The sequence below is a fragment of the Onychostruthus taczanowskii genome, unplaced genomic scaffold (assembly GCF_017590055.1).
Source record: "Onychostruthus taczanowskii isolate IOZ18803 unplaced genomic scaffold, ASM1759005v1 scaffold134, whole genome shotgun sequence".
Classification (NCBI taxonomy): domain Eukaryota; kingdom Metazoa; phylum Chordata; class Aves; order Passeriformes; family Passeridae; genus Onychostruthus; species Onychostruthus taczanowskii.
In genome coordinates, this window is record NW_024498507.1 from 688,367 (window position 1) to 716,349 (window position 27,983).

Genomic DNA, 27,983 nt, shown 5'->3' on the forward strand with positions numbered 1-27,983 from the left:
AGAGAGGTGAACAGAGCTGTGGTAACAGATTTCTTCTTGACTATGTGAATACTGAGAGTGGAGCACTAGGGTGGAGTCTGGCATGGAGGAGATCCCAGTTAAAGTTGCAGTCCGAGTCAGACCTCTACTTTCCAAAGAAATACTTCATAACCACCAAGTGTGTGTCAGATTAGTCCCAAATGCTAAACAAGTTATCATTGGAAAGGACCATGTCTTCACTTTTGATTTTGTATTTGGCAAAAACTCAACCCAAGGAGAAGTTTATGCTGTTTGCATTAAGCCTCTTCTAGTGTCTCTGATTGAAGGATACAATGCTACAGTGTTTGCGTATGGACAGACTGGTTCTGGGAAGACTTACACCATCGGTGGTGACCACATTGGTAGGTTATAGAAAGATTTTTGGTTTTTGGAGTTTTTTTAATCATTAAAGGGTGCATTATTCCAAGTTAAATATTTATTGCATAGCAGATAATGCTGCATAATTTTAAGGACCAAGGCAAAAACCTGTAGTAAAAAACCCCAAAACTTCCAAAGTTTATATGATAATTAAAGTTCTAAAAACGTCTCCATAAATTAGACTATACCAAAAATATATAAGAAAAACCTAATTTGTTAAGTGTTCTTTCATATTCCACATTTTAACATGCAACTTATATTAGAACTTTTTTTTTCTGAAATATAGTGGTTTTGAAAATTTTTACTACATTTATCTTGCCTTGAAAATGTCTTCATTAGGCGCTTAATTGTTTACTTGCTCATTCTGTGTTAGATTTGTTTGCTCTTTTGGGGCTTTTGAGAGAAATTTCTGTGACATCACAGAAATTTATGATTTCATTTTTCCAAATGTATATAGAGTATTGTAAATATCTTGGTAGAATCTTCCTTTTATTTAGAATCGTAGGATCACAGAACCATGTAGGTTGGAAAAGACATCTAAGATCTTAAAGTCCATCCATTAACTCTGCATTTCCAGGTCAACAACAATGCCCATTCCACTGGTTGACCACCAGTGAAGAAATTTTTCCTGATATCCAATCTAAACCTCCCCAGGTGCAACCTGAGGTCATTTCTTCTTGTCCTGTCACTTTTTACATGGGAGAGGAGACTGATCCCCCTCACCCCAGTTACATCCTCCTGTCAGGTGGTAGTAGAGAGCAATACAGTCTATCCTGAGTTTTTCTCCAGCTTAAACAACCCCAGCTCCCTCAGCTGCTCCTCACAGGACTCGTGCTCCAGACCCTACCTCAGCTCTGTTGCCCTTCTCTGGACACACTCCAGCTCCCCAGTGTCCTTCTCAGAGTGACGGGCCCAGAACTGAACTCAGCACTCGAGGTGTGACCTCAGCAGTGCCCAGCACAGGGGGACAATCACTGCCCTGGTCCTGCTGCCCACACTACTGCTGGTATTGCTCAGGATGCCATTGACCTTCTCAGCCACTTGGGCGCAGGCTAGGCCATGATCAGCTGCTGTCAACCAACACCCACAGGTCCCTTCTGGCTGAGCATCTTTCCAGCCACTCTGGTCCCACCCAACCTGTAGTGCTTCAGGGGTTGTTGTGATGCAAGGGCAGGACCCCGCACTTGTCTTTGTTGAACCTCATATCATTGGCCTCTTCTGCTTATTGTTGTAACTTCACTTCTATTCCCTTCACTAGTAGTTATTCAATGTTCCTATAAGTACTATTGCTAGCTAAATTGTTTTGGTAGTGGATGTCACAGTCTAAGGCTGATCATAGTCTTGCAATTACAGCCTTTTAGTTTAATGAATATATTTACAAAATTAATAGTTAGATGTGAACAACCCATTAGTGTTTTGGTGGAAAAGATTCTTGGTATTGTCTCATAGGCAAACGTCTTCCATAGTTTTGGATAAAGAGCACAGATTATTAATGGAAACAATGTCCTATGCTGAATATTTTTTAAAAAAGTAGAATTTGGTACCAGTGTTCCATGTCTATGAAAAAATAGGAAATTATTGTTCATGTTGGTCATAAATCTTGTCTCACTATGTTACTGATGATTTTGCTTTATATAAGTAGAATTCATAGTTTCTCAGATCACTGAGATGTCATTGCTAACCATATTGAGTAGGGATAAATAAGAAATCTGTACTCTGAGGAGTACATTTTTAAAGCAGAATCCATATTTTTCATAACTTTCATCACTATAAAATTATGTCATTTAGAACTTAAATTTGAATCCTAGTACTGGACACAAACAAAACTTCTGACACACACACAAAAAAATTTACAAAAATCCTTGTGCACAACAACCTCTTCAGATTCCTTAGTGTGTTGCATACTAAATATCACAGGCTTCTCTCAAATTTCAGTCTTTGTAATTTATGTGACAGAATGATGCAGTTCTCTGTGACATTTGTGCTTATATTTTAGCATCAGTTGCACTGGATGAAAGGGGCATAATCCCACGGGCTATTCAGGAATTATTTAATCATATTTCTGAACATCGTAATATTAACTTCCATGTGAAGGTATCCTATATAGAGGTTTACAAGGAAGAACTTCGAGATTTGTTGGATTTGGAGACCTCCGTGAAGGATCTGCATATTCGAGAAGATGAGAAGGGAAATACAGGTAGGATTCCAGCTCTCAAGTTTGGTGTTTTGGGTTTCAGTTTGTGTCCAAATTATTCTTGCTTTCTCTTGAAAGTGCTTATTCACTACTAATGAATAAAAGGAAAAAAAAATTAAAGTTTCAGATTATAAACTCAGTTTAGCTCTTTGGAAGCAGTTTGGGGTGTAGATGCCTGTGAGCAATATAGATGTTCTATTATGTGGATGGTAAAGTAAATAACACAATGGTAAAGTAAATAACACAATTATTGTTTCTGAAAGTTCTGTCTAGAAACAAAATAGTGTGTGATTATTCACTTGAATAAATATTTTAAGATTAAACCATATCTTCTTCCTTCAAAATTACAATTGTTAAGTCAATTATGTTGTAAATATATGCTCCCCTTTTACAATGAAATGAGTGGAAGAGACCACTTAATTGAGAGGAGGGGAAATAGATATTTTCAGAGGCTTTGAGATTAACACTTGCCCTGTAGGTATCCTGTTCACCCCATGAAAATGCTAGAAGAATCCACTTCAGAGGTATTTTATTCTGAAAGTATCTAACCTGTTTTAGGTTTGGATTTTTTTTCTTTATATTCTAATTGTTGTGTTTACTCTAGTATTATTAAACTGCTATATTAAGCTGTCATGGATTTTTTGTCTATGGCTGGTAGAAAGCACTAGTTCAGCACAAACCTTGCAGACAATATCATTGCTTCAAAGATCCCACAATATATTTTAAATTATTTATTTTCTTCAGTACAGTTAGAGTAGGCTTATTGTGCTAGAACATTTTCCATTTCTCATTAAAAGAAAAACATGATAAAAAAGATGATTAGTAAGAGTACTTGGTAGAAGTACACTTACACTTTATTAGATTACTAAAAGATACCTGTCCCAAAGGCCCAACTATCTGCACTATTCAGAATAGAAATTGTTTTCGTAGTACAGGCTTGGAATAATTTTTACTAAAAACTTTATAGTTCTTAGGCTTTTTTTTAAACTGGCAGAATATCATTTGAGCTGATTTTGCTCATACTTTTTTTAGGTAGTACTGCACTGTAAATTGTAAAGATAATGTGCAGTGTGCAATGTGTAAATGAGTTGTGTCTTGTGTCTAAGGTACTGTTTCAAATGTTATGGCACAATAGACCCCGACATTAAATATCTGCAGGTTTCAGATGTGTTGTACCTCATGCTTTTCACATATTGTATCTTCTATTTCTATGCTATGACCTGCTATAGCCATAGCAGGCTTGTATGTTTCTCTAATACATTGTTATAGTTATTGCTGTAAACTATTGCTGAAGAACTACCATTGTAAACTATTGCTATTTAGAATTTATTAAATTATTCTTACTTTCATCTGGTTTGGTGTTTGAAGTGATTGTTGGTGCTAAGGAATTCAAAGTAGAATGTGCAGATGAAGTGATAAGCCTGCTGGAAAGTGGCAATGCAGCTCGTCACACAGGCACAACACTGATGAATGAGCACTCTAGTCGATCTCATGCCATTTTTACCATCAGTATTCATCAGAAGCAGTCCGCAGAGTATCAGAATGCTGCACAGGATCCGATCGCTTCAAAGTTTCATTTTGTGGATTTGGCAGGATCAGAAAGGGTAGCAAAGACTGGAAATACTGGTGAACGCTTCAAAGAATCAGTTCAGATCAATAGTGGTCTCTTGGCCTTGGGAAATGTCATCAGTGCCCTTGGAGACCCGAAAAGGAAAAGTGTGCATATTCCATACAGGGATGCTAAAATCACTCGTATTCTGAAAGATTCCCTTGGAGGAAATGCCAAGACTGTTATGATAACATGTATAAGTCCATCCTCAATGGACTTTGATGAATCTTTAAATTCCCTCAAATATGCCAACAGAGCAAAAAACATTAGAAATAAACCAGTAGTAAATTACAACCCAGAAAAAGAGCGAATTGATGAAATGGAACTTGAAATCAGATTGCTTCGGGAAGCTTTGCAGAGCCAGCAGGACAATAATCAGCATTTACATGACTTAAATGAAGAAAAAGCCCGTATCAATTCACTTGAGGAGCAGCTCACTCGCCTTCAGTTTCAATATTTCAGTTACAGAAATTGTGTAGATGAAGCCTTACCTTTTCTGGTTGATTTGAATGATGATGTTAGCTTAAGAAGAAGTCAGCGGGACAGGTTGCAGAGCTGGATCACTATGGTACAGAAAGTAAGGAAGGAAGCTGTCACCATCCAGGAGACTGACACAGGGACTGAGACCAGCCCAGTACCACATCACATTACAATTCTTCAGCTGAAGAGGGAACTAAAGAAATGCCAGGTATTTAATTATAAGGTGTTTATTTAAAAGACTAAGTAAAAAAGTAAAATCTGCCAAAATTTGAACTGTATTTTGAAAGATGGATAAAATTGTCACTTAATTTGACAATTAATTTAATTCACAGCTTTGTAGAATTTAATTTGGGTAATCTCTGGGACATAGGTGTTTAGTAATGGATGTTTGAATACACAATCAGTGACAACAAAGATAAGTGAAGTAATGTTATATTTTTCTAGTCAGTTTCAAGATGATTCAGGCTGAGCTGTTTTATCTGTTAGATATTTGGTGTTAGCTATGCTAGTATGCTAGGTCTTCTGGCTGAGATGGAGTTACTTTTCTGTACAGCATCTCTGAGGGTGCTGTGTTTTCGATTTGTGACCAATACAATAGTAATAAGACAGTAATGTTTTTGCTCTTGCCAAATGGTGTTTTGTACAGGCAGGCCTTCTGTTTTTCTGCCTCCGCCCCCCCAGTAAATAGATTGGAGGATGCATGAATAGTTGGAGTTATAAACATGAAACAAAGCAGATGACCTGAACTAATCAGAGAGATTTCATACCGTATAATGTGATGCTCAGCAATAAAAAGGGAGAGGAGGAGATTTAGGGAGACTTAGCTGTATTTTGTCCAAAACTGGCTGAGCATTTGTCAGCCTTGGGAGGTGGTGGGTGATAGCTTTTTCATAATCTCTTTTATTTTCTTTCTCTCTTTCACTTCATCATCACTTACTGATCAGTTTCTATCTTGACTCACAAATTTTCTTTCTTTCACTTTCCCTTTGCTCTTCCTCTGTCCTCCTGGGAGATGGGGGTAGGGAGAAGTGCAAAGATATCTCTATGTGCTTAGCTTCCTACTGGGGTAACGCACAACAGTGTATTTTGGAACCCAACTTGTGGCTCAAGGCTTTCAAGATAATAACAGATTTGATTATAGTGTGCTGGAATAAACTTATTAATACCTGTTTTGTTACGATGTTTAATGACTGTTGCAGGTCATATTTGCTTTGGGTGCTGATTTGTATGTGTCCTTGAATATTTAGATGCTTGATTCGTTTCTAGCTGTACAACAGCCTCCAAGAATCATTAATGACTATTTTCAGATTTTGCTGGTTTGTTTGCTCTTTATCACTTTGTTTTCCTTTGCTTGGGAGAGCTATGACAAAACCACTGGCCATCAGCCTAATCTGGTACTTGGGTCTTACATTGTGGATGTCCCAGTACTCCAAGAACCACCTCATGGATAAAATCAGCAACTACACTTTTCCCCTCTTCTTCTCTGAGAGACATTTTGCGGAGAGAGGGGAAAAAGTGGCAGCTATCCTTTCCTCTCCTCCAGGACAGTTTTTTATAGCCTTGATGTAGTGGCTTCTGAGTTCCTTCTGTATCCTTATGTAATCAGACTGTTCATACTGATGTGTTGTGATCCCTCCTTTGATAAGGTTAAACAGCTATTTGGGGTTACCATATGGTTTGAGCATGGCAGGAACATGCTCTGAGGTGACTGATCCCTGGGGTGTCAGTATGTATGGGAGGAGTTGGGCAGGGCCATTGCTGCCTCTGACAGCTTGTGATTTCGTATCTGAACAGGCTCATTAACCCATCAAACTAATACATTATTTGAAGGAGTGAAGGTGACTTCTATAGCTGTGTTGGATGTGCCCCATGCCTATGAAGTCAGTATCTGGTGCCCTTAGAAATGCAAGAGGGTCTGGTCTAAAAGCCCACAAACAGGCTTGTGGTGGTCTGAAACTGAGAAGATGTCTTGGTCTGAGGCCACAGAGACACTAAACCAGAGACCGAACCCTCAACTATAATAGCTGATCTTGTAGTAGAGAAACAGTGGAAGCAGAGATCAAGTTAATAAGAGAGGAAGCAGCTCCTGCTCAGAGGAGGAGAGAGGAAGAATCAGAATAGACAACCTGTTCCATGGCAGGATCAGAAAGGAGAGACAGAAACCATGAGAAGCGGAAGCTACCTGGTCCCTACCCATGACCTAGCTGCAAGATAATGTGTAAAGATTTTGCCTGACAAGATGAGCTAATTGCTATCTGGTTGCTTCAGAGCTGGAATAGTAGGGCTAACAGTCTGGAACTAAAAGGTAGGGGAGCAGAGCATCTGGGATTCTTTGCTAGGGATTGTGGGACTGACAGAGGGATTGGAAGAGGGTCAGCCACATCCAGGTTCCAGAGGTGAGTCCTATTGAGCATGAAGACAAAGTACTCTCTTAAGGAAGATATTGTCATCCAGTGAGGCATGTGGACTGTCACAGAGGAATATATTTAATGTTTGAGGGAATTAGGGGTGGTGGAGGTGATCTTCAGTGACATGGACAATAATCAAGCCTAGAAAGATCTAAACAATGTACAATGCACACAAACTGAGCAGCTGAAGTCTACACAGAACATACAGACATCATATGACAGCAACCTAGTAAGGCTGAATTAGGCTGACTCTGTGGCACCAACTTTGTACAGAATGGTTTGCCAGCCCTAAAGATTTACTGAAAATCTTCATTCCCTCTCCTTGATAAGGGCCTGCATCTCAGCTGTGGAAGGATTGTTACACAAGGTCTAGCAACTCAAAAGATAATATAGATAATCTCTTTACCCCCTTGCTTGGTCAGGCCAGCATACTGGCTACCATGACCAGGAATTCCTCTGCTTAAGGGAAAGGGAACCATGGACCCATGACAAATCCCACCCTACAGTTCTATCTGTATGACTGTGAAAAGTATATGAGAAGTGGGGCAGTGCACCTATTTTGGTCCTGGAACTTTGCACATAAAGCAGTCTGTACACAAAAGGGGAAGAGGCAGTGGTTTAAAAGGGTCTTCCAGGAAGATTACTGTTCCAGTTGCTGTCAACCAGTTCCTGAGATGCAGTAGACCCCTTCCTCTTTCTGGTACTGATTCAGTGGGCTTACAGCTCTGTGGGTTTGAACCCCATGCTTCTACCATCTGTTACAATCTGGTCTAATCACAAAGGAGCAAAGAGAACTCTCAGTGAATAAAACAGAAAGAATTCTGAGGTTTGATTCGTCTCTGAAATGAAATTAAAACCAAACAAGATTTTATGTTAATACCAAAAAATGGATATGTTTTATTTAACAATAAAAGAGGGAAATGGAAAAGGAAAGGAAAGGAAAGGAAAGGAAAGGAAAGGAAAGGAAAGGAAAGGAAAGGAAAGGAAAGGAAAGGAAAGGAAAGGAAAGGAAAGGAAAGGAAAAGGAAAAGGAAAAGGAAAAGGAAAAAGGAAAGGAAGAATGACAAAGACAGATTAAGTAGAAACATACCACCCCTCCATGGATCTTAATGATGTCTCATAGGTCATCTCCATCTGGTCTTGTGGTGGTGAGGGTCCCCTGCCAAAAGCATAGTATCCAATGGATTAGTATACATTTGGGCCAGGTGGGAATGTCCAGGTGCCTCCCCTGAGGCGGGAGCCATGTTTGACACTATCCCTTGAAAGACTTTGGGTCAGTTGCATCATTTTGTATCGTGAACAGTCCTCTGGCACAGAGTCTCGGGAACCCTTCAGAGGGCCTTTGATGAACCTTGACGCCCCCTTAGCTCCCCCTCATGTGAATATCCCATAGATTTGACTTTCCTGGGTTGGGGGGTCCCACAGCTGAGCTAGTCTGCATAGCAGAGGATGGGCATCCACTGCCTCTGACCAGAGGTTTTCACATGCACTTGAAACCCTCCTCCCCCACTCTTTGGTGGGGGGGGGGAGTTTCTGCAAACCTGGCAACAGATAAGCCTGGGGCTATGCTGCCACCCTGAACCCGCTGGGCTTGGCTCTTCTGTGAATGCTCTCCCAGCCTTATCCCTTACTTCCCAGGCCTGAGGTGCTTTAACCAATTTCTTTTTTTTTTTTCACTTTTCTTCTCTCGAATAGCCTTAGTCTGTTTAACTCACAGAGATTCAATCAGGAGACACATTCACTTTGGGCTTTGGTTATGCAGCTTTGTTGTACAGTTTTGCCATAACAGGCAAAAAATCATTATTACAATGTTTAAGCTGTGATAACATTTCAGTGTCTGACACCACAGAAGGACTGTGCTGGTCTGTTTTAGGATCAGACAACTATTCTTGTGGCATAGCCTGGGCTACTGTCCTGAGTGATCACTGTAACCAGACAGAACCCACATCATGGACTAAATAAACTCAGTGGACATTTTATGGGTATTTTACAGGAGTGGTCTATATACTAAAGGAATGATATCTGTGCATAAGTCAAAGGATGAGAAGGGAAGAAAGGATGGTTAATAAGGTTGCATTTGATAGTGTGGGGCTTGAGCATGACATAAATGGTGTTGAAGTGGGGGTTGTACTACGTCTGACCAGGATGGAGTTAATTTTCTTCATAAATGCTTGCAGGGTGCTATGTTTTACATTTCTAACTAGTACAATTCTGATAAAACTCCAGTGTTTTGGGCCTTGCTGTGGAGTGTTTGCACAGCATCAAGTGAAGGAATCTGTCTGTGACTCCAGTGAATAGATAAGAAGGTGTGCCCAGGGACAGGAAGAGCACAACCAGGCAGATGACCCAAGTCAACCAAAGAGATATTTCACATCATATGATGTACTCAGAAACTGAAAGGGTTAGGAGGAGGATTTAGTTATGTTAGCTGTCTTTTTGCGCAGGAGCTAATGAGCATCAGTCTACCCTTTGGAGGCAGAGAGTGATTGGTTTTGCATTATTTAACTACCTTTGCATTACTTGTGTTATTTTCTCTGTTCTTTCACTTCACCTTCACTTACTGAACAATTTCTGTCTTGACCCACCAGTTTTCTTTCTTTTACTCTTCCTTGGGACTGGGGGCTTGGAAGTGAGGGAGTGTACTTATTTAGGTAAGTTAGTTTTCCCCTTAGTTAGGGGGAAAATAAGAGAAAGAGAGAAAGAGAGAGAGAGAAAGAGAACTTTCCTTTCTTTTGGAAGTATGTACTTAGTTGTATACTCTCAGCAGTTGTCCTGTGAACCCAGAAATTGTTTTGAATCCTGGGAAGATATTACTCTGTCAGAAGCATTATAGATATAATTACAATACAGGTATTTTCAAAGACATCAGTGAATTTACAGATAACCCAGGGACTAAGTTTTGCAACTGTTGTCTAATATTATCTAATACTATGTATGTAATATGCTAGTCTGTCTAATATTACAAAGTTACAGTCTCATCTCTTATCTCTTAGCAATTCCCTAAACTGTACTTCTTCAGCTATGGTTTCATAAAACCTCCTGTATTTTCTTTTCCATTACCATGCCTTTAGCTAACAGAGTTTCTAAACAGTTTGCAGATTTCTTTGTCTAATCACTTTCTAACATTTGCTTTTGTGTTAAACAACAACTTTTGCTTTTCACTGGCATCATACTTCTTTATGGTTTTCCAAATAAGGTGAAAATTTCAAAACATCTGGGAGTCTTAGCATACAGATATCCCATGAGGATCCAGTTATATCGCTAGTGCTGATTAGCTGTTTCTCTCACAGCAGATAATAGTCCTAGAGATGACCTATGGAGAGAAGAGCTCTCAGCCTTCTGAGAGCATGCCTCCTAACAGAACTGACACATGATCAAATAAATAATTCTTTTTGGAAACATTCCCATAATACATTTAGGAAGTACTTATATTGGATGTGCTGCCTTAAAATGTTGACTGTGAACACCAAAACAAAAGAAATGCAGGTTATTGTACAGTGAAAATCATCTCAAATCAAAATTAATTTTATTACTTAAAACAACTGTATACCAGTTGGAATCTGAGTAAACTTCTGATGCCAGATGAATACCTCAGAAAAACTAATTTGAGTTTGTCATGTGTGGAAGGAGGCAGTGCTCCAATAAGTTAGAATTTCGTAACATCAACCCATTTTTAAGTTTGCAACCAAACTGATAAAGCTATAGATTGCATAAACGAATTTTGTCTTTTCTTTGTTCTCAAGCAATCTAAATCACAGCTTTTTTTTATTCCTTCTTGATTTTCTTCTGTGGCTTATTTTAAACCTCTGTTTCCCAGGTTCAAAAGAGTGTAAAAGCTGAGCTTAAACTTAGCTGAAACTCCCTTCCACAGGGAGTATGCCATCCACAGCCAGGAAGAGATGGTTAGAGAAAGGCTAAAATAAATGAAACGCTACAGACTCCAGAGCAGAGTTTGCATATGGACAGATTTAATATCTAGTAGAGGACCTATTCTTGTCTGTACATACACATTTCTTTGCTAGCAGCTATTGTTGCTTGGATAATGCTATCTTATATGATATTAAAGTACCAGACTGTAGCTAACACCCAAACTCATTCATATGTCCACCACCAGGACTCTTGTAGAAAAAAATAGGAAGAACAGGAATGAGAGGGTTTGTGGGTTGATGTAATGTTTCAATACTTTGTCTTTGGCTTCTGCAGGCCTTCTAGAAGACTAACAACCTGTGGAAGTCTCCATAAATCAGTATAAGTTCATTCACAAGAACATATGAACAAGCATTCTTGTGTTTTCTTTAATCTTTAAACTGTTATCCAAGTTGCAGATTGAGGACAGCTGTTCTTATTGTTTTCATTAGAGAAGTATATTAATCACAAGATGCTGTGATCTTGTAGCTACATGTAACAACATACTAAAGAGAATAATTGAATTTAATATATACTTCAATAAATTTGGTTTGGTTGTGAGTACATTATCTCCTTAGGAAGAATAAAACTTGTCAGAACAAAATCAATAGATGAAACAGTGAAGTGAAGAAATAGCTGCTAGAAACTGCAGATAACCACTTACAAAATTTGCTATACATACCTCAAGACTTTGCAGTTCATGTCTTTTAACAATAAATGAGGTTTTATTTTGATTAATATTCCAGTTGTAGGAATAATAATGTCCCTTTTGCCCAGCTGAACTTTTCTTTTATTATCTAGCAGGTACTAGTCATGGATGAAGAACTGTTTAGCCAACAGAATCATGAAATGCAGATACTGCAGAATCAGATAAAGACATTACTACAAGAAAAGAAAGAACAACAGGAATTTTTAAAGGAGGCTCAAGAAACTCAAATATTGCAGGTACTTTTCCACTGGTACACATTTATCTGCATAGAGCCATCCTTCTACCATGTGAATGCATTCAACAGGTCCCTCAGAATTTTTTTTTACTTATTACCAGTCAATATTGGGGACATTTTGTTTTAATTAGAGCTGTTTCACAGAATGAGTTGGGTTCTTCTAGTGCATATGGACAGATTTATGCACAGTAATGTGATTCCTGGAGACTGTATATGAACCTAGCTGTGCCAGAAGCCTTCTGCATAACTTGAAGTGAACCATTCATGCTCTCCATGCTTCCTGAAGCATAACACACGACCCTCTCCCCCAGATTTGTATCATTGTTAAGGAGTTTCAGGACAATTAATAGATTAGGATTTGAAAGACTTTGAAAGATGCTTTAGAATTGGAAAAAGACTATATGGATCCTGTAGAATGCTTTAATTGAAAAGTTGTATAGAAACTTATTTTGTTATAGCTTTATGAAGAATTGATCTTTATAAGACAGAATTCCATCCTGACTTTCTGATCATTGACCATTAGAGAAAACTGAGTGACACAGTGGAAAGTGAGGTAATGACAAAGAGGCTGCTTGCCTCTTTCTTTCTGTAGATCTTGAATTTGCTAATGAAATTACCGTGGCTAGTATGTGCATAACATTTCAAGGTTGAGAAGACTGTACACAGAGTAGTTAATATTCTGCTGGTGTTGCCAGACATGCAGATTACAGATAATTTATTATATGAATTTTTAAAAGAGAAAAGCATAAACATGGATAGCTAGTGCTCTTCTCCTTACTATACTTTTTCTCCTTTTTCCTTTTCCTTTCTGATGACTTGGGAGAGTCAGTGCATTCAAGGTAAGTAAACTAGTCATGATCTTTTTCTTCCTTCTGTCACTTTCTTTTCTGTCACTTCTGGCTAGATTTTTTTTTTTTAGCCTGCACACCATAGTGTCAACTTATACTGTGATAATGCTTATATAAATTTTGGAGGATACAAGGTAGCTATCACAGCGTAGATAGAAGGTTCTTTCAGTATCAGAGACAGGAGGAAAGCTTGAGAGCTTTCAGGCACCATTTTGGCATTTAGTTCACTAAACTGCCACTTTTATTTAAAACATACAATGTAAAGCAAGTGCTTCTGTCAAATATTTTACATTGTATTCACAGGCATATGTAATTTAATGGTACATGATAGAATAAGGACTTCTAGAGTAGCAGGTATGAGGTAGGAGGTAATAAATGTTTACACACCTATGTATTTATGTAATGGGCGTTACACTGTGGCATTGTACGTGCAATTGTATCAGGGACAAATAGCTTCAAGGTGGATCAGTTGGCTGTTACTTCTTCTAAAATGATAACAAATATGATATTCATACATGTATTCTATTTTCTATTACATAGGAATAATATGTATTGTATTCCAACACAATGTCAACTTGTAAAGCATTGTGTTTGGAAGGAACTTGCAATCTAAGACAACAACATAAAGAATGAATAAAAATATGTTACTCAAAGTAGAAGAATACAGAATGTATCATGAGCTATAATTCAACTACCCTGTTGTTGCTAGGCCAGATTCTAACCATATTCAAAAAGAATCAAAAATAATAAAGTGAGTTGAAAATGGATATAATCTTGGCCTTATGGATGAATCAGTTTAGATAATGTCAGTACTTTTGAACAATATATGGAGGATGCTGTAAGAGAAGCAGATAAGTTCTCCAAATTAGCATTATCAACTAATCTGAGGTTGGGTGGAAGAAAAAGCAGCAAGTGAACCTGAGATCATGTACATGTTTAGTTTATTAATACAAGTAATCTTTAAAGTGGAATTGTACAAAGTGGAAGAGGAAGCCCATATACATGTTTAAGTAATAAGACTGAGACCATAAGTTTAATTTGAAAATATTTGTTTAATTCTCATTTCTCCATAAACACACGCTTGCTTTATATAAGCAAGCATGAGCTCCTAATTATGTCATCCACTTCTCACTAGATGCCTGGATAGCCTAACATAACTAAACCGGGTGTGCTGTGGGGAAAAAAGAAACTCACACAATTACCTTCAGAGAGATTTCAGGTCAGAGTTACAATTTAGAAAGGTTAAAATAAATGTAATGATACACATTAAAACTGGTTTAGACCCACAAACTCAGATTACAACCTGGCATCCTGTTGGCCGAGGTGGTGGTTGCAGTCCTGTCAGGTGGTGATTGCAGTCCTGTTGAAGGCATGATTGCAGTCAGAAGTGGTGGTCCTGTGGAAGTTCTGGGCCTCGTCTGGATCTGTCCAGGCATGATGGGGGTTCCAAGAACCCAGTGGTCAGATTCAGGGGAGAGTATTCAGCACCTCTCCCACAGTGGACAGTTGCACAATGGGAATGATGTAATCCTGAAAGTCATAGGATATTTTTGGGAATCCTTGTTGGTCTAAGTTGTTACAGCTGTCCATTATGGTGGCGCTGTTGAGCCATTATGGCTTATTGGCAGAGATGACCCCTTCAGGATCAGTGGGGCTCTGCTGGTGTTTCCCCAGAAGGAGTTAGCACTGCAGAGTCATTTGTGAGGAAAAAGAAACACTCCCCTCCTCACATGGTTTGGCTCTTCTCCTTATCTCATTTAACACCCAGCTTGTAGCCTGAGGTGTCAGCTGGGCATCTACTGGGCATCTACTGCAAACGACCCATCATTAACAGTTTCCCAGAAATGGTATAGAATACTCAATTTTGTTACACCCCACACTGGCACTCTTTCTGTAACCCAGGACACCTGGGTAGGTCTTTCTGAACAAAAATGTGTCTAAACTTTACTGGGCTGGTGAGTGGGAAGTCTCACTCACCAGCCCAGTAAAGGGGGCTCTGAGACTGATGATATGTCATAGAATTCTCAGTTTGTTGCAGAATTTGCCTGTGCCCTGCACGATAATTTAGGGTCTGTGGGTGATTTACAAGATTCATGGCCTTTGTGAGGAACTAGAAGTCATGAATATGATACAGAGCTTAGTTTTGCTTTTGCTTTATTTTTTTTCCCATGAGACTGAGAAAATGGTGGAACAGCACATACTCGTTGATCAGCTAAAATTGAAATTAGAGAAGTTTACAGATGTGAAAGCTTTAGATTTCCCAAGTGCTTATGAAGATGGACCAGCTGTCATGGCATTTGCTAGGAGGCTCTACAGTGTCCCAGTCACAAAAAACCTGCTACGCCCCCTTCACCTGCCTTCAGAGACAGAGATCCAAAAGGTAAGGTGTACCCAGATTTTCCCCCTTCTACTTTGTAATGATTATAGGACAATGATTAGACATGACATGATAACATATGATGTCTTTCTCAGATACTGCTGCTTAACTTCCCACTGAAAAACTAGTTTTGTAACATCTGTTTATGCCACAATTATCCAAAATATTTAAGTTTAAAATTCCCACCTACTAGTGCTGTGGCTGTCATGTTTTCAACCCCCAGCTGGTTTCCTAGGGGTTTTGAGAGTTCAAGTATGAATCATTATAAAACATGAATTATTATTCTTACCAATATGTTGAGTGTGTGGGAAAATGAACTGCTATCAGTGCCCTCTTTCACGTTTGGATGACTCCTCGAAGCTCTTGCAAAACGTTTTGTTACAAAGGTATTCAGAGTTATTATGGAAAATCTGTGTGATTTTGCTTACAAGCTCAGGTGGTGAAATATTTTTTAAAATATGAGTAATGAATTGCTAAATTATTGCAAGTATTTTTACCCATCACTATTTTTGTGTGCTTTTTGACAGGGGTATACCAGCCCCCCCATCTTGTCTCTGGCCCAGATAATGGCAGAATTCCATATTCGCAGGCAGATTATACTGAGCAAGTTAGAAGATCAAGATAAAGTCCTTCACTGCCACCTCTCTGATCAGAGTGATGAAGAGGAAGACAATACAGGCAGCGAACAGAAAACCTCATATAAGTAATTTTTTTGTTGTTCTTTAACTTTTGTTACAGAAAAATATATAGTAAAGGTAGTATTAGTGCCTAATCCTTCCATGATATGAGACCATCTGTAATGATACTTACAGTAAATATCTGGGACCAACTGGGCATACTGCAAATTAATTATAATATATGTAGGTTTAGCAAAGATTACACATCCTTGCTTGTGAGTAAGAATCTACCATGAAGACTGGGGGATTTGGTGATGGTGTGTTTGGGAGTGGTGTGGATGAGGAAGAAGGTATAAATGCTTTTGTAAGTTTGAGCTTCTTCTCTGTTAAGATCATCTACATGATCTTAAAGAAAAAGAAATCCCTGTGTATTTGGAGAGTAGCATGTTTATTGTTCTTTCATAGGTGTTCTATAAACCAAACATGGACACAAAATCATTCTTCTCCATGCTTCCTTCCTGATGTAAGTGACATGAAACGTCGAGGAGACAAGTCTGGTTTGTCCAATAAATCTGCGCTACAAACCGGCACAACTACAGGTATAATGGAAGTCATTAGAGCAAATCTTAGTACAGTATCAGAATATGCAATAATGTCTCTAGCACATGTAATTAGTTTTCCCAGCAAAATATGTGCATTTGTTACAAGTATTTTTTGGTTATAATTCAATGTAGGTTTTCCAATTTCTGTTTTTCTTTCCCATTCTGAAACTGATGTTAGTAACCTCTATGTAATACCTACTAGCCAGAAAGCAGTTCACTTATCAAAAAGGTAGTCACATAAAACTCTTTAGTACTGCTTAAATGAAAGAAAATGGATGCTATTATCTTATCAAAAATACTGAAGTGGTTTTTGGAATATTTTTCAGACTTGGGGTCCTGAAATGCAAGTGCATACCATCCTTTCTTTTCCTGTTTAGACACATGGCAGGGAAGAATACCCTGCATTCTTCTCTCTTTTTGATTCTTGCACTTCATATGAAAGAACTGCACACAGTCAATATTGCAGAGCACTACCTTTTGGATACAACATCTCTTCCAGATTTTATAACTGTATTTTGCTTTGTTTTTTTCAAGGTGAAGAGATTGACAGCCTCCAGAAATCCCATGTTTTTAACATGCAGAAGTTAAAGAATTCAGAGTTGAGACTTGCTATGTCTGAGCAAAAAATAAGAGAACTTGCACTTAATATCAAAAGGAAAGAGGAACTTATTAAGGAGTTAGTAAGAACAGGTAACTGGCTACTGTAGGAATACTGGATACTGTAGGGAATTATGATGTTCTGAAACAAAGGAAAGGCATTGAAAATGTAAAGTCCTGTATATCTTAGTTTTTACAGAATTATCTTAGACAAGAATACTTTTAACAACCTAAAAATCCATAGATTTTGCTAATTACTTGCTGTGATTTTTGATTACTGTCTACTCTACTATGAAGACTGTTTGTTAAATATTTTTTGTGCTTTGTTGATTATTGCTTTTATTCAAAAGTAGTGTAATTTTTAATGTATGGTCAGTGCTATCTCTTTGTACATGTGTATTTGTGCCATAGAGTCTGGGATTGGAGAAAAGATACATCATTGTATCTTCTATATTCTATAACAGTAAAGAAATGGGAGTCAGAAGTGGATGAAAGAAAAAATCAGTGTCCCTGGTAGCATACATCCCTTGCACATCTGTCCTGGTAGAGAAACTAGCCTTGTGATGACAGGAAGGATCTCTTTCCTCAGCCCCTTTAATCACACTCTTCTCTTTCATTTACCTTCTCTTGAGGTGGTCTGAGGAAGATTCTGTGCCATCCCAGATTGCCCGAACAGGACAAGTCACAGAGTAGAAACACAATCCAAGATCATATACTAATTATTAAGCTGAAAGTTGAGTAATAAATAAATGGCATATATTTCTGGGAAAAAAAAACCAACAAAATTATGAAATACAGGATAGCCATTTTGCCAAAAGTAGGCAGAAGAATTTAACTCTGGCACTCAGATTACACTTTATTTGGTAGCATGAGGTGACTCATGAAATGTGCAGATTTAGGACTCTGTTTATCTCCATTTCAGACTTAGAAGGGAACTGCAGGTTCCTTTAGTGTTGGAAAATGTATCAGAAATTACTGACTTAGCCAGAAAAAAGTAAGTAATATTTCAGCTCCAGAAGTGAGTATTACATTTCAACTGATTATCATGGTGGTTTTAAACTATTGTATATACTGTCTTTAAGGTAAGGATGCTCAGTCTGTAAGCAGGCAGTATTCTTTGAAGATAAGTAAACTGGAGCAAGAAATTGAGCAGGCCAAAAGAGAACTGGCTGAAACGCAGAAGCAGCTTCAGGAGCTGGACAGTAAAGAGCTGAGAGATATTCCTGAGAAAGTCATGTTACAGAAGGAGTGCCAGAAGAAGATGGAGGCAGCTAAGTTGAAAGTGCAGGTATTTCTGATCTGATTATTAAGATTTGCAAATCTCTGTCTCACTGAACCTTAACACTCTGTAAAATTCTTACCTGTTTTACATGCTGGAAGCTGGTCAGATTTAAGTAGCTAGTGGGAAACTTAATACTGTTATACTCAAAATGCTGGTTAACATCTACTTGGTTAGATACATAAAATACCTTCTTGGTTTGTAAGAGGCTAAGAAAGTATTGGAAGAGATGAGATTTCCACACTGCATTATATATTGTCCAATAGAGGAATTTATCCAAAAGAGGGTATTACAAATTTATTACTTGCCATAAATAAAATTGATGTTTTATGAAAATACTATATAAATTGTAGATCAAAGCAAATCCCTGTGATTCCTTGCAAGATCGTTGCAAGATGCCTTGCAATATGCCCAACACAAGCATATTTGTTTGACACTAACCTTCTATTTTTAAGTTCTGCTATATCTTAAGTTAGTATTCTGTATACGGCCAGCTCAGGTGCTCTGTGCCTCTTGATCCTAGAATGACAGGTCAGAAAAGTTCCATACAGAAAGAGGTAGTTTGCTTATTGACTTGAGCTCAGGACCAGCATTCTGACCACCAGCATTCAGACACCAGCATTCAGACACCATTGTGTCTCTGCAAATTTTCTAGAACTGTGGTTTCTGCTAGATTTTAGTACTTTTACTGTATTGCCAAGCATGAATTGTACCTTTTCATGTTTAATTCTGCCTGTGCCAGCTTCACCAGATAGCTCAAAACTACAGTAATAACAAGTGATTGTTTGGGCAAAAGTTAGGCCTTAAGAATTCAGTGAAATAAAGAGTGAAGCTGAGTCATATTTTAGTTACAAGTTTCCCTGCTCTTAAGCTGAAATTTGTCATGAACATTCAGACCTTACAGAAGAAGCAGCAAGACACCAAGAATTTGGCTTCATTACCTAACCAAAGGGAGAGAGAAGCAAGAGAACTTGAGCAGAAAGTGGCTCAGATGAAGCATCAGCAATCCCAGATACAGAAGAGACTGTGTGAGGAGAGTGAAAAGAAGAAGCAACTGGAAGCAGAGCTTCAGCAGGACCAGCAACAAATTAAAGTAGGAATCTTCCTGTTTCCCTATGACAAAGATTAGGATAAATAATTTTTGCCCCTGCTTCCCCAATAAACTACACTACCAGGCTCTCCTTTATTTTCAATGATGCCTTAATGAGTTTCTTGAAAAATGCAACAAAGCAATTGTTGATAAACATTTTACATTAATCTCCATTTTGCCTTTCTCTTTCAGCTTTTTTTTTTTTTCATTTTATTACCTGGTGTCTAGTTCTGAATTGTAATTTTATAAATAAATTTAGAGTCAGTATTTCAGATTATATCTTCGGGGGACTCTCACATTAAAAGTATTTGACTGATGTAGGAAGAATGGTGCTTTATGTTTGTTCAAAGGAACTTCAACTTAAGATGGAGCAACAACAGAAGATCCTTAAAATTAAGGATAAAGAAACTGCTGCTTTTAAAAAGAAGAAAAATAATTCAGTGGGAACTCCACAGAAACTACAGGTAGTTAATCTATTCCAAATATGTGCAACCCCCAAAATAAAAAAATCTTTCTTCATCTCTAGTCATCTGTTTTCGTAAACTATTTGTATGAAGAGTATTCCATCATAGTTTTGTCTTTTCTTTTTTTTTCCTGTAGCAAAAATTGGGAGTAGAGCCTAGCAGCTCTTGTACTGTACTCTTTTTGAATGAAAGAAAGGAGGGCCTTTAGTGTCTTCTATTTTTTTTTCCATATAATTTGTCAAAAATACTGATTCAGAAACCTCTGAATTCAGCAGATTTGGTTTTCCAGTAGGTTTGAGGGTGGCCTTGATGTGCTGTGTTTTAAGTGTTCTATGGGTTTTTCAGGTGTTTTATTTTGTTTTGGTTTCTACTCTGACATAAACTACAGTGGTTTCTGGTTTTGGTTGCTGATAACAGGGTTAGAAAAGTATGCAAATATTGTAGCAGTGCCACCTACAATATTTCAGATGTGGACACTGAAATAATATGAATTACCCTATGCCTTTAAAGGTGAAAAGAAATTTTAAAAGTTAAATAAAGGAAACATTTTAGCCTTAACAGGAATATATCCATGCTTGCAGGTCCAACAGGGAGCTGGGTTTGGGCCACTAAAATACAATGAGGATAGGCAAGTTGAATTTTCGTGGTACCATCTAAACCTAGTTGCTGTGCTTATGTAGATGACATCTATTTATGTAAACAGTTTTAAAAAATATAATTTTTAGAAAAGATGCTGCATCTGATACAAGTTTGTTTATATGAGATATAGCAATGGAATATTGCTGAGGCCCCTTTTAAGTCAGTCCAGTTTCTGTATTATTCTGAGTAAGGATTCTGTGGGCAGAATTAATACTGACATTAGAAATGTTAATGTCTTCTACAGTTTTGTCAGTAATTCTGAAGAAAGGTAAAACATAACCATAACATTCTGAGTCAAAATATCCTGGTTAATGCTCTATGGGTCTCTCTTGGAACTTTAGAAATTAGAAGAGCAGAAGAAGTGGCTGGATGAAGAAATGGAAAGAATTCTTCAACAGCACCAACAGTTAGCAGAGCTAGAAGAAGATTTAAAGAAAAGAGAAGCCATTGTAGCAAAAAAAGAAGCATTATTGCAGGAGAAAAGCTACCTGGAAATCAAGAAACTGAGATCTAGCCAGGTGACTAAAAAAAACCCACAAAACTCACCACAGTCATAAGGCTAACTGAAAGACTGGTGGTGGGGGAGGGCAGATAAGATAGCTGGGGAGGCTCAAGGGGCCTCCTGTGTCTACGCCCCTGTGATGCAGATATTATGTAGCTTGACCAATTGACATTTAAATTGTAATTAACACAGATAATCATTTTAATTCACTTTTTCTCCCCAAAATTGCAACAATGAAACAAAACCCAAAACCAAACAATTCTGAACTATGGAATTGTTTTTGCAGATTATTAAATGATATGATATGATGTGATAGTTATGATATATTATTTATGAATATGACTAAATCTTTCTGCTATCTAGAGAACACAGCAGGGAAATGTTTTGCAATATTTACTTTCCCGTAGAAAGAGCGAATACAAAGTATCATTGTTACATACAATGACTAGTGCCTTTAATTTTTATTACGTAGAAAACTTCATGTAAAACTTTTTTTTAAATGCTATCTGTCCACTTAAAGTAAATCAGGTCCCATTACAAGAAACAAGAAATTTTTTCACTTCAGAACGTGACAGTGTCACCTACTTTTTTCTTACTGGAAAGGAATATCTCATTTTTATATCTGTGGTTGCTGTGGGTTTTTTTTAGGCTTTGAACAAAGATAGTATGAAATTGTCTACCTGCTTAAGTATGCTGGATCAGGAGCTGTGTGATAAAAGTATGCAGCTTCAGGGCAGCACCACTGACAAGTCAGACATTTTGGAAAAAATTCAGGCTCTCCAAATGGAAAGGGATCAACTGCTCAGAAGGAGAAATAGTATGGATGAGAAACTGAAAGATGGTGAAGTGTTGTCAACTGAAGTAAGTAAGCACCTCTGAATTAAATACAGGTTTTAGGTATTGTTCGGTAATATAGAATTCCAGTAAGAACCTAAAATGTTTTCAAGTATCAGGTAAGCTAGAAATAAGGAGCAGAAGTTGGATACTTTTGTAAAGCAATTTTAGAGTACTGCTATGATAGGACCAATTAATTTACTGGTAAATGAAGTTTAAGATCACAGGAATGTAAGTCAGATTTGTGTCCTGCCAAACTCTATTGGTCTAAGAGTAATATAATGAGAAGTAAGGGAACCAGAAGTTAATCAGTGTGTATCAGTGTTAATCAGTTAATCAGGGTATCACAGGCAGGTATTTTAACATCAGGATACAGAACAAGTGATGTATTCACATAATGATGCCCCTTGATTTTTTTCATAGAATCTTCTGAAAAAAGCAAACATAGTTCTACAGTGAAAATAAGTCATATTACATGGATGGCCCTTTACTTGGAGTTGATCAGTATCATTATATTGAAGATAATATAAATTCATATAAAATGGAGACATTACTTTTAGGTCTTGAGAAGAGACTTGCCTCACTCATCAAAGTTGGCAGTACTTCAGGCCAGGCATTTCTGCCACTTCCATACACAAGTCATGGGCACCAAACCCCTTACTGACTGATTCATTAATTCATTAATCCAACAGAAAACTAGTACATAAAAAAAAACCAAAAATAAAACAGTAGAAGTCAAACTGTGGTGAGGATGAGGGAAGGGTAAAAAGACAAACATGACTTCTAGTTTTGTTATGAGACATCTGATCAACCTCTGTATTGTGGTAGGAAAGGACAAATGCTCTGGATTTGCATTCTACCTCTTGTTTTCCCGACTCCACTGTCTGTGCTACAACTAGTTCATCTTACCATTAAGTTTAGCTTTGCTTTTAAGAATGAAGTTAAAGATGTCTTGAAAGATTAATTCAGAGCTTTTTAATTCTTTTTTGGTAAAGATCTCACTCACGTGTTTCTCTGTAGGAAGAACATATTCTTTTCCAGATAGAAGAAGGAATTGAAGCCCTTGTAGCTGCAATTGATTACAAGAATGAAAGTATTCATAATCGCCAGCACTTACTTAGGTCATCTTCTCAGAGTCTTTCACAGAGCAAGCATAATGTAATAGGGAAACTAGTTTCCCTGTCTGCTGCTGAGCTCAGAGCTATCATCATCAGTTATTTCAACAAGGTTTGTTTTGGCTAATGAATACTATTTTATCCCACTTTCTATTACTATTCTAGATACTGAGATAGTGGCAAGAAATAAAAATAAATTTAAGAAGCTTAAGCTTTTGGTTAATGTATCTTCAGGTTACAAAGATCTGCTATTAAATTGTTTTTAATTTTTATGTTAACTTAAATAGGATACTTTGGGTTAACTTTGTATATCTTCTTTTGATAGATTAGGTAGAAACATGCTACAAATCTGGAAATTACTTTGTCCTGTTCCAGTGCTCTGTGTTGCTAACTTAAGGAGAAACAACTATGTTTAAATAGTGGTGTTGTAGTCAAATTCTTCCTGACTGTAGAATTTCAGAAAGCTTCATAAAGCTCAGGCTGCTATTCCTATTGTGATTTTCCCTAATTCTGGTTGTGTTGGTTTAACACAGCCTAGCTTTTAGAGGGGGCAGAGGAAGCCAAGGAAGCAGCTTCTGAGAGAGAAAGCTGCTCAAAGCTTCTACTCTGTTCAGCAGAGCCAATCTCTGAAGGCTCTGACAATGGATGTGTTGCTGGCCCAATTAGAGAAGCTGGTAATGACTCTGTGATGACATATTTAAGAAAGGAAAAAAACGCGCGCAGTTTTTCTTTTCCAGGGCTGGGGGAGCACTGGGAGGCCATGTGGCTGCCATGGCTGTGTGGCTGCTGCCACCTCAGCATGGCCAGCAGTGAACTGTGCCTGCCTGACCATTTCTAGCCTGCTATGCCACAGACAGAAAGGCAGGGGTGGTGGCGGTAGCTTCTCTTTTCCAGCCATCTTGGCACAATCCACAGGTATCTGTGCCTGCTTGGCCGCTTTTAGCCAGCTGTGCTGCGGGCCCAAGGGCAGGGACAGCGGTAGTGCTGTCTCCTTGCAAGCACCCTGCATCAAGAGAGGTGCCAGCACTGTAGTGGCTGGCACTGCCCGCACGGCGGTGGTGCGGACCATGTGGGGGCCAACAGTGAGGGGCATGGTGAGCATTTCCCCAATACAGAGCCCAGATGAGATCAGCCTTTTAGCACTGTAAAACCCTATAAGAACTTTTCAATGGATAGAACTTGAGAACAAACAAACATGCAGACAACAATTTTCTACTGAGCCAGAAAAAAGGAGGTGAAGACACATGAGGAGAACAATATGATGACATTAAGGTCAGTGAAAAACCTCTATAGGAAGAGGAGGTGCTCCAAACATCAGAGCTGAGATTCTTCTACAAGCTATGGTGAGGACTATAATACAACAAACTTTCCCCATAATTCCATGAAGTGCATGGGGGATGCAGAGATCCACTCACAGCCCATGAGAAAAGGTGCTCATGCTGGAGTAAGTAGATGATGAAAAGCTGTAATTTAGTGGGCAACTTGAACAGAGAGAGAAGATAGAGAAAGAGAGCCCTTGCTTTCAAAGTAGCACAGCTTATCTTTAAAAGACTACACCCTGTGAACTAAAATGACCCACGCTATGCAGTTTTGGGAAGACTGCATTAATCGTGGGAGGGACTTAGGTTACAGGAGGTCAGGTGGGACTGCTACTCGTGAAAATTAGAACCACACTAGAAAAGTTCACAGAGAGTTGTCTCCTGTAGGAAGGACCCCACAGCATAGCAAAAGAAAATCCTCTCCCTACATGAACTGAAGAAAGATTTCAAATGAAAAAACTGAGCAAAACTCTCACACCATGACTTCCTGTGCTGTCAGTGGGAAGGAAGGAGGGGCAGAAAAAGAGTGTTCTAAAAGTTTTATTTTAATTCTCATTATCCTCTTTTAATTCTGTTGATAAATTTTTCATTATACCATTTAAATTTGAGCCTGTTTTGCCCTTAGAGTGTTTCCTCCCAATCCTTATCTCAACTCATGAACCCTTTAGATTTTCTTTCCCCCTCCTCTGCTAAACTATAACAGGGGAAAATGAGTGAATAATTTTCATGAGTGCCCAGCTTTTAGCCAGTATCAAACCATGACATCAGTATAAACTGATACTTTGCAGTGTGTGCAACTACGTGCTTAGGAATCATACTGACATCTGGAAACATAAATATTAAATGCATTATGACATAGTGTCTTTGTGACCTTGGGTGAACCTTTAGTAATTTTGTAAAAGAGTTGTCTGTGGGATGCAAGCTGGAAGTCCGGAAAGCAATGTTCTTTCAGTTTAAATTTTGCATAGGGTATTAAAATATCCACTAGTCCATGTGATCAAAATGTATGCATTTTAGTTCTGAAGAGTCAACCTGTAGCAGTGGCAAGTCTATTTCCAGTATAAGCTTAATTACTTGCAGTGATCCAGTGTTTTTATATGTTTTAATCTATTAGGCTGAAGGGTAAAAGATTTTCTTAAAACCGCTTGATAAATCAAAAAAAGTGTGTTTCTTTCTAAGATTGTTGGCCTGCGTGAGTCTGAACGAAAATTACAAGTGCAGATTGAAGAACAGGAAATGAAGTCCATACACCAGAAAAACATGATGCGTGAATTAGAATCTGCACTTGAACACATCAAGTTGCAGTGTGACAGGCAGCTGACTCACCAGCGCCAAGAACATGAGAAAAAAATACAGTTTATATTGAATAATTTCAAAGGTATTTTCTTCTTGGGCGGGGATTATACACCAAGTATTTTCTTTGGTCATTCATTAGAGAAATACTGTATTCCAACAGAAAAAACTAATAAGGTTCAGAGATGTATTTTGGCTGTCACTAATTCTATTGCTATGTAAGATGTCAAGGAACAGACACATGGTGTCTGTATGAATGCAAAACAGAATATTTTTAAAGCAGTATCAGAATTGTTGTATTTTCATATTGAGTTTACTGATATTGAAAAGTCATAAGATACCAGTTCTGTTGATCTTGATCTAAATACTATTACAACTAAAAGGTGGGATTGGCATAGCCTTTTTGATCTTATTTCATGTTAGTTAAAACATGTACATTGCAAGCAAAATGCCATCAAGATACTCTGTCTAGTTGGGCATCTTGATGTTTGACACAGATACCTGGTTCTTAAACTGATTTTATTTCTCGTAGAACAAAGTAGTGAAGGTATTGCAGAAACCCTGAAAGGGTATGAAGTAAAAATCCAGCAACTGGAAAAAGATTTATTTTTCTATAAGAAAACCAGCAGAGAGCTGAAGAGGAAATTGAAGGGTCTTCTTGGAGAGTCATCTGAATAATTATTGTCATCCAGTAAATGTAAGCATATTATCTGATAATGTTTATGCAATTGTCAGTAGACCATTTGGAGAGTGGTGAACACACAGAACTATGTCAGATAGCTGTAAAATATTGTATTTTTGTTGTATTAACTGTTCTTCAGGAATATATTCTACCTCTACCCCCGTTTCTAGTGAGAGACTAGCTGTAGCAGTGGTGTGCCAATGGTTTAAATTCTTGTTCTAATTTCTCTGGATTCTAACAATTTCAGCATCTACAACCTCAAACTGTTATGGTTCAGGCAAAGAAATTTTGCTCTCTAAAAACATCTGAATTCTATTGTAACTAACAGCTTTGTTATATGCCATGCATTTGATTTCTTAAAAGTTTCTGGGAGATTGTCAATGAAAAGTGCCACACTTCCAGTTACTAACTTATTTTAGCTACTTACTTACTAAAGCTGAAAGAGCATTTACACACTTGAAGGGGAAAAGAAGTGGTCTCTATTGTGACTCTGTGCTTTGACATAAAAAAACCCCAACCAACTGTACAAACAAAACACAGCAACCAACTGTTAGTATAAGTTTTTAATTGTTTCATGTCCTTCTTGCCAGAATCCAGATGTACAACAGAGCTATTCATATGGAGGAGAAAAGAAGGTTCACTTTCATCACCGTTTTCTGTTGTCTCATACCTCTCAATGCCACCACAATATCTCACATACACAATATAGCCTTCTTGGCCTGTGGGTGTTTCTTTTCAAGGTTCAGCAAGACTGGTTCTTCCTCCCAATGGATGCTTCTGTTTCTTTCCACTCAGTGCCATGCCTTCATACAGAGAGATGCTGATCACACACCTCTACTCCCAGAGTGAATTAGGGCTCAGCCCTTTCCCTCGAGGCAAGATAATGAGCCTACACATTCATTACTATGAAGTACACTATCAAACTTTTAAAATTAATATTCTAGAGACTGGATAATAAATGAGCATGGGAAAGACTATTCTCTGTCTAGTATACACACAAGCATGTAGTTTAGGATATGTGTCTATGTGGGCAAACACTTATCCTTGACAAATTGTAGCAGTGGGAAGGGAGAAGACCCCTGTGAATTTCCAACTTTTTCCAGTGCATATATTTGCAAGTTTTATAAGAGATACTCTGCATTTAGTTATTCTTCTTTTTAGTACATTATGAAACATGTTGCTATACAATGCAATAAAACCATAATTTGTTACTGGGCTTTACAAATAATAAAATCCTGTTTGTATATTGCAGTCAAATTTGTTGAATGTCTTTTGTGTGTTGTACTAATGTAGTTGCTGATTGTTTTTCAATATATTAATAATTTCATATTTGTCATAGTTCAGTTGTTTTTAGACTGCTTACTAGGACACATGACAAGTTAGAATGGTGAGCCTTGTATTAATAGCACCTTCTCAGATTACAGTAATGGCAAGTACCTCCTATGTTTTTGTAGATGGTGAACTTTTTGAATATAAAGGGCAAAATGTGAGGTGCTGATAACTTTTTATGATGTTCATGCTGCGAGTTGCTGATGCTATAAAACCATGTGCCTACCTATGTCAGGCGCTCAGAGAAGTTGTAACTTTCAGGTATTTATCTGCTGATCATTTCATTTTAGTTAACAGTACTGGGTGTTGTTATCCAGTCAAGAGGAAGCAGAAGTTGCTTCTGATGAATTCAAGTGAAAACAGCTGTTAACAAAGTTCATGTCTTTACTAACTACAAGTAAAAGTAATTTTTGAAGTATCAGAAAACTTCCACTCTGTCAGTCTGGTCAGTGTACTTTA

General features: G+C 37.9%; 1 protein-coding gene across 1 annotated transcript; it reads left to right on the plus strand.

The window, feature by feature from the left end:
• KIF27 (kinesin family member 27) lies at nucleotides 1–27,983 on the plus strand. Its single transcript, XM_041397047.1, has 17 exons — nucleotides 1–380; nucleotides 2,393–2,593; nucleotides 3,959–4,887; nucleotides 11,795–11,938; nucleotides 14,959–15,165; nucleotides 15,690–15,865; nucleotides 16,245–16,378; nucleotides 16,916–17,071; nucleotides 18,061–18,266; nucleotides 19,153–19,350; nucleotides 19,698–19,811; nucleotides 20,792–20,968; nucleotides 21,601–21,813; nucleotides 22,807–23,013; nucleotides 25,400–25,598; nucleotides 26,046–26,210; nucleotides 26,786–27,983. Exons 1-16 carry the CDS (start codon nucleotides 83–85, stop codon nucleotides 26,189–26,191), a joined length of 3,705 nt encoding a protein of 1,234 aa, XP_041252981.1. The 5' UTR covers nucleotides 1–82; the 3' UTR covers nucleotides 26,192–26,210; nucleotides 26,786–27,983.

What these genes read in the sequence shown, in the direction of transcription:
- KIF27 (XM_041397047.1), top strand. Translation starts at nt 83, where the DNA reads ATGGAGGAGATCCCAGTTAAAGTTGCAGTCCGAGTCAGACCTCTACTT. An exon ending in AGATGAGAAGGGAAATACAG is followed by an intron (nt 2,594 to 3,958) that starts GTAGGATTCCAG and finishes TGGTGTTTGAAG; the next exon opens with TGATTGTTGGTGCTAAGGAA. An exon ending in GAACAGAAAACCTCATATAA is followed by an intron (nt 15,866 to 16,244) that starts GTAATTTTTTTG and finishes GTTCTTTCATAG; the next exon opens with GTGTTCTATAAACCAAACAT.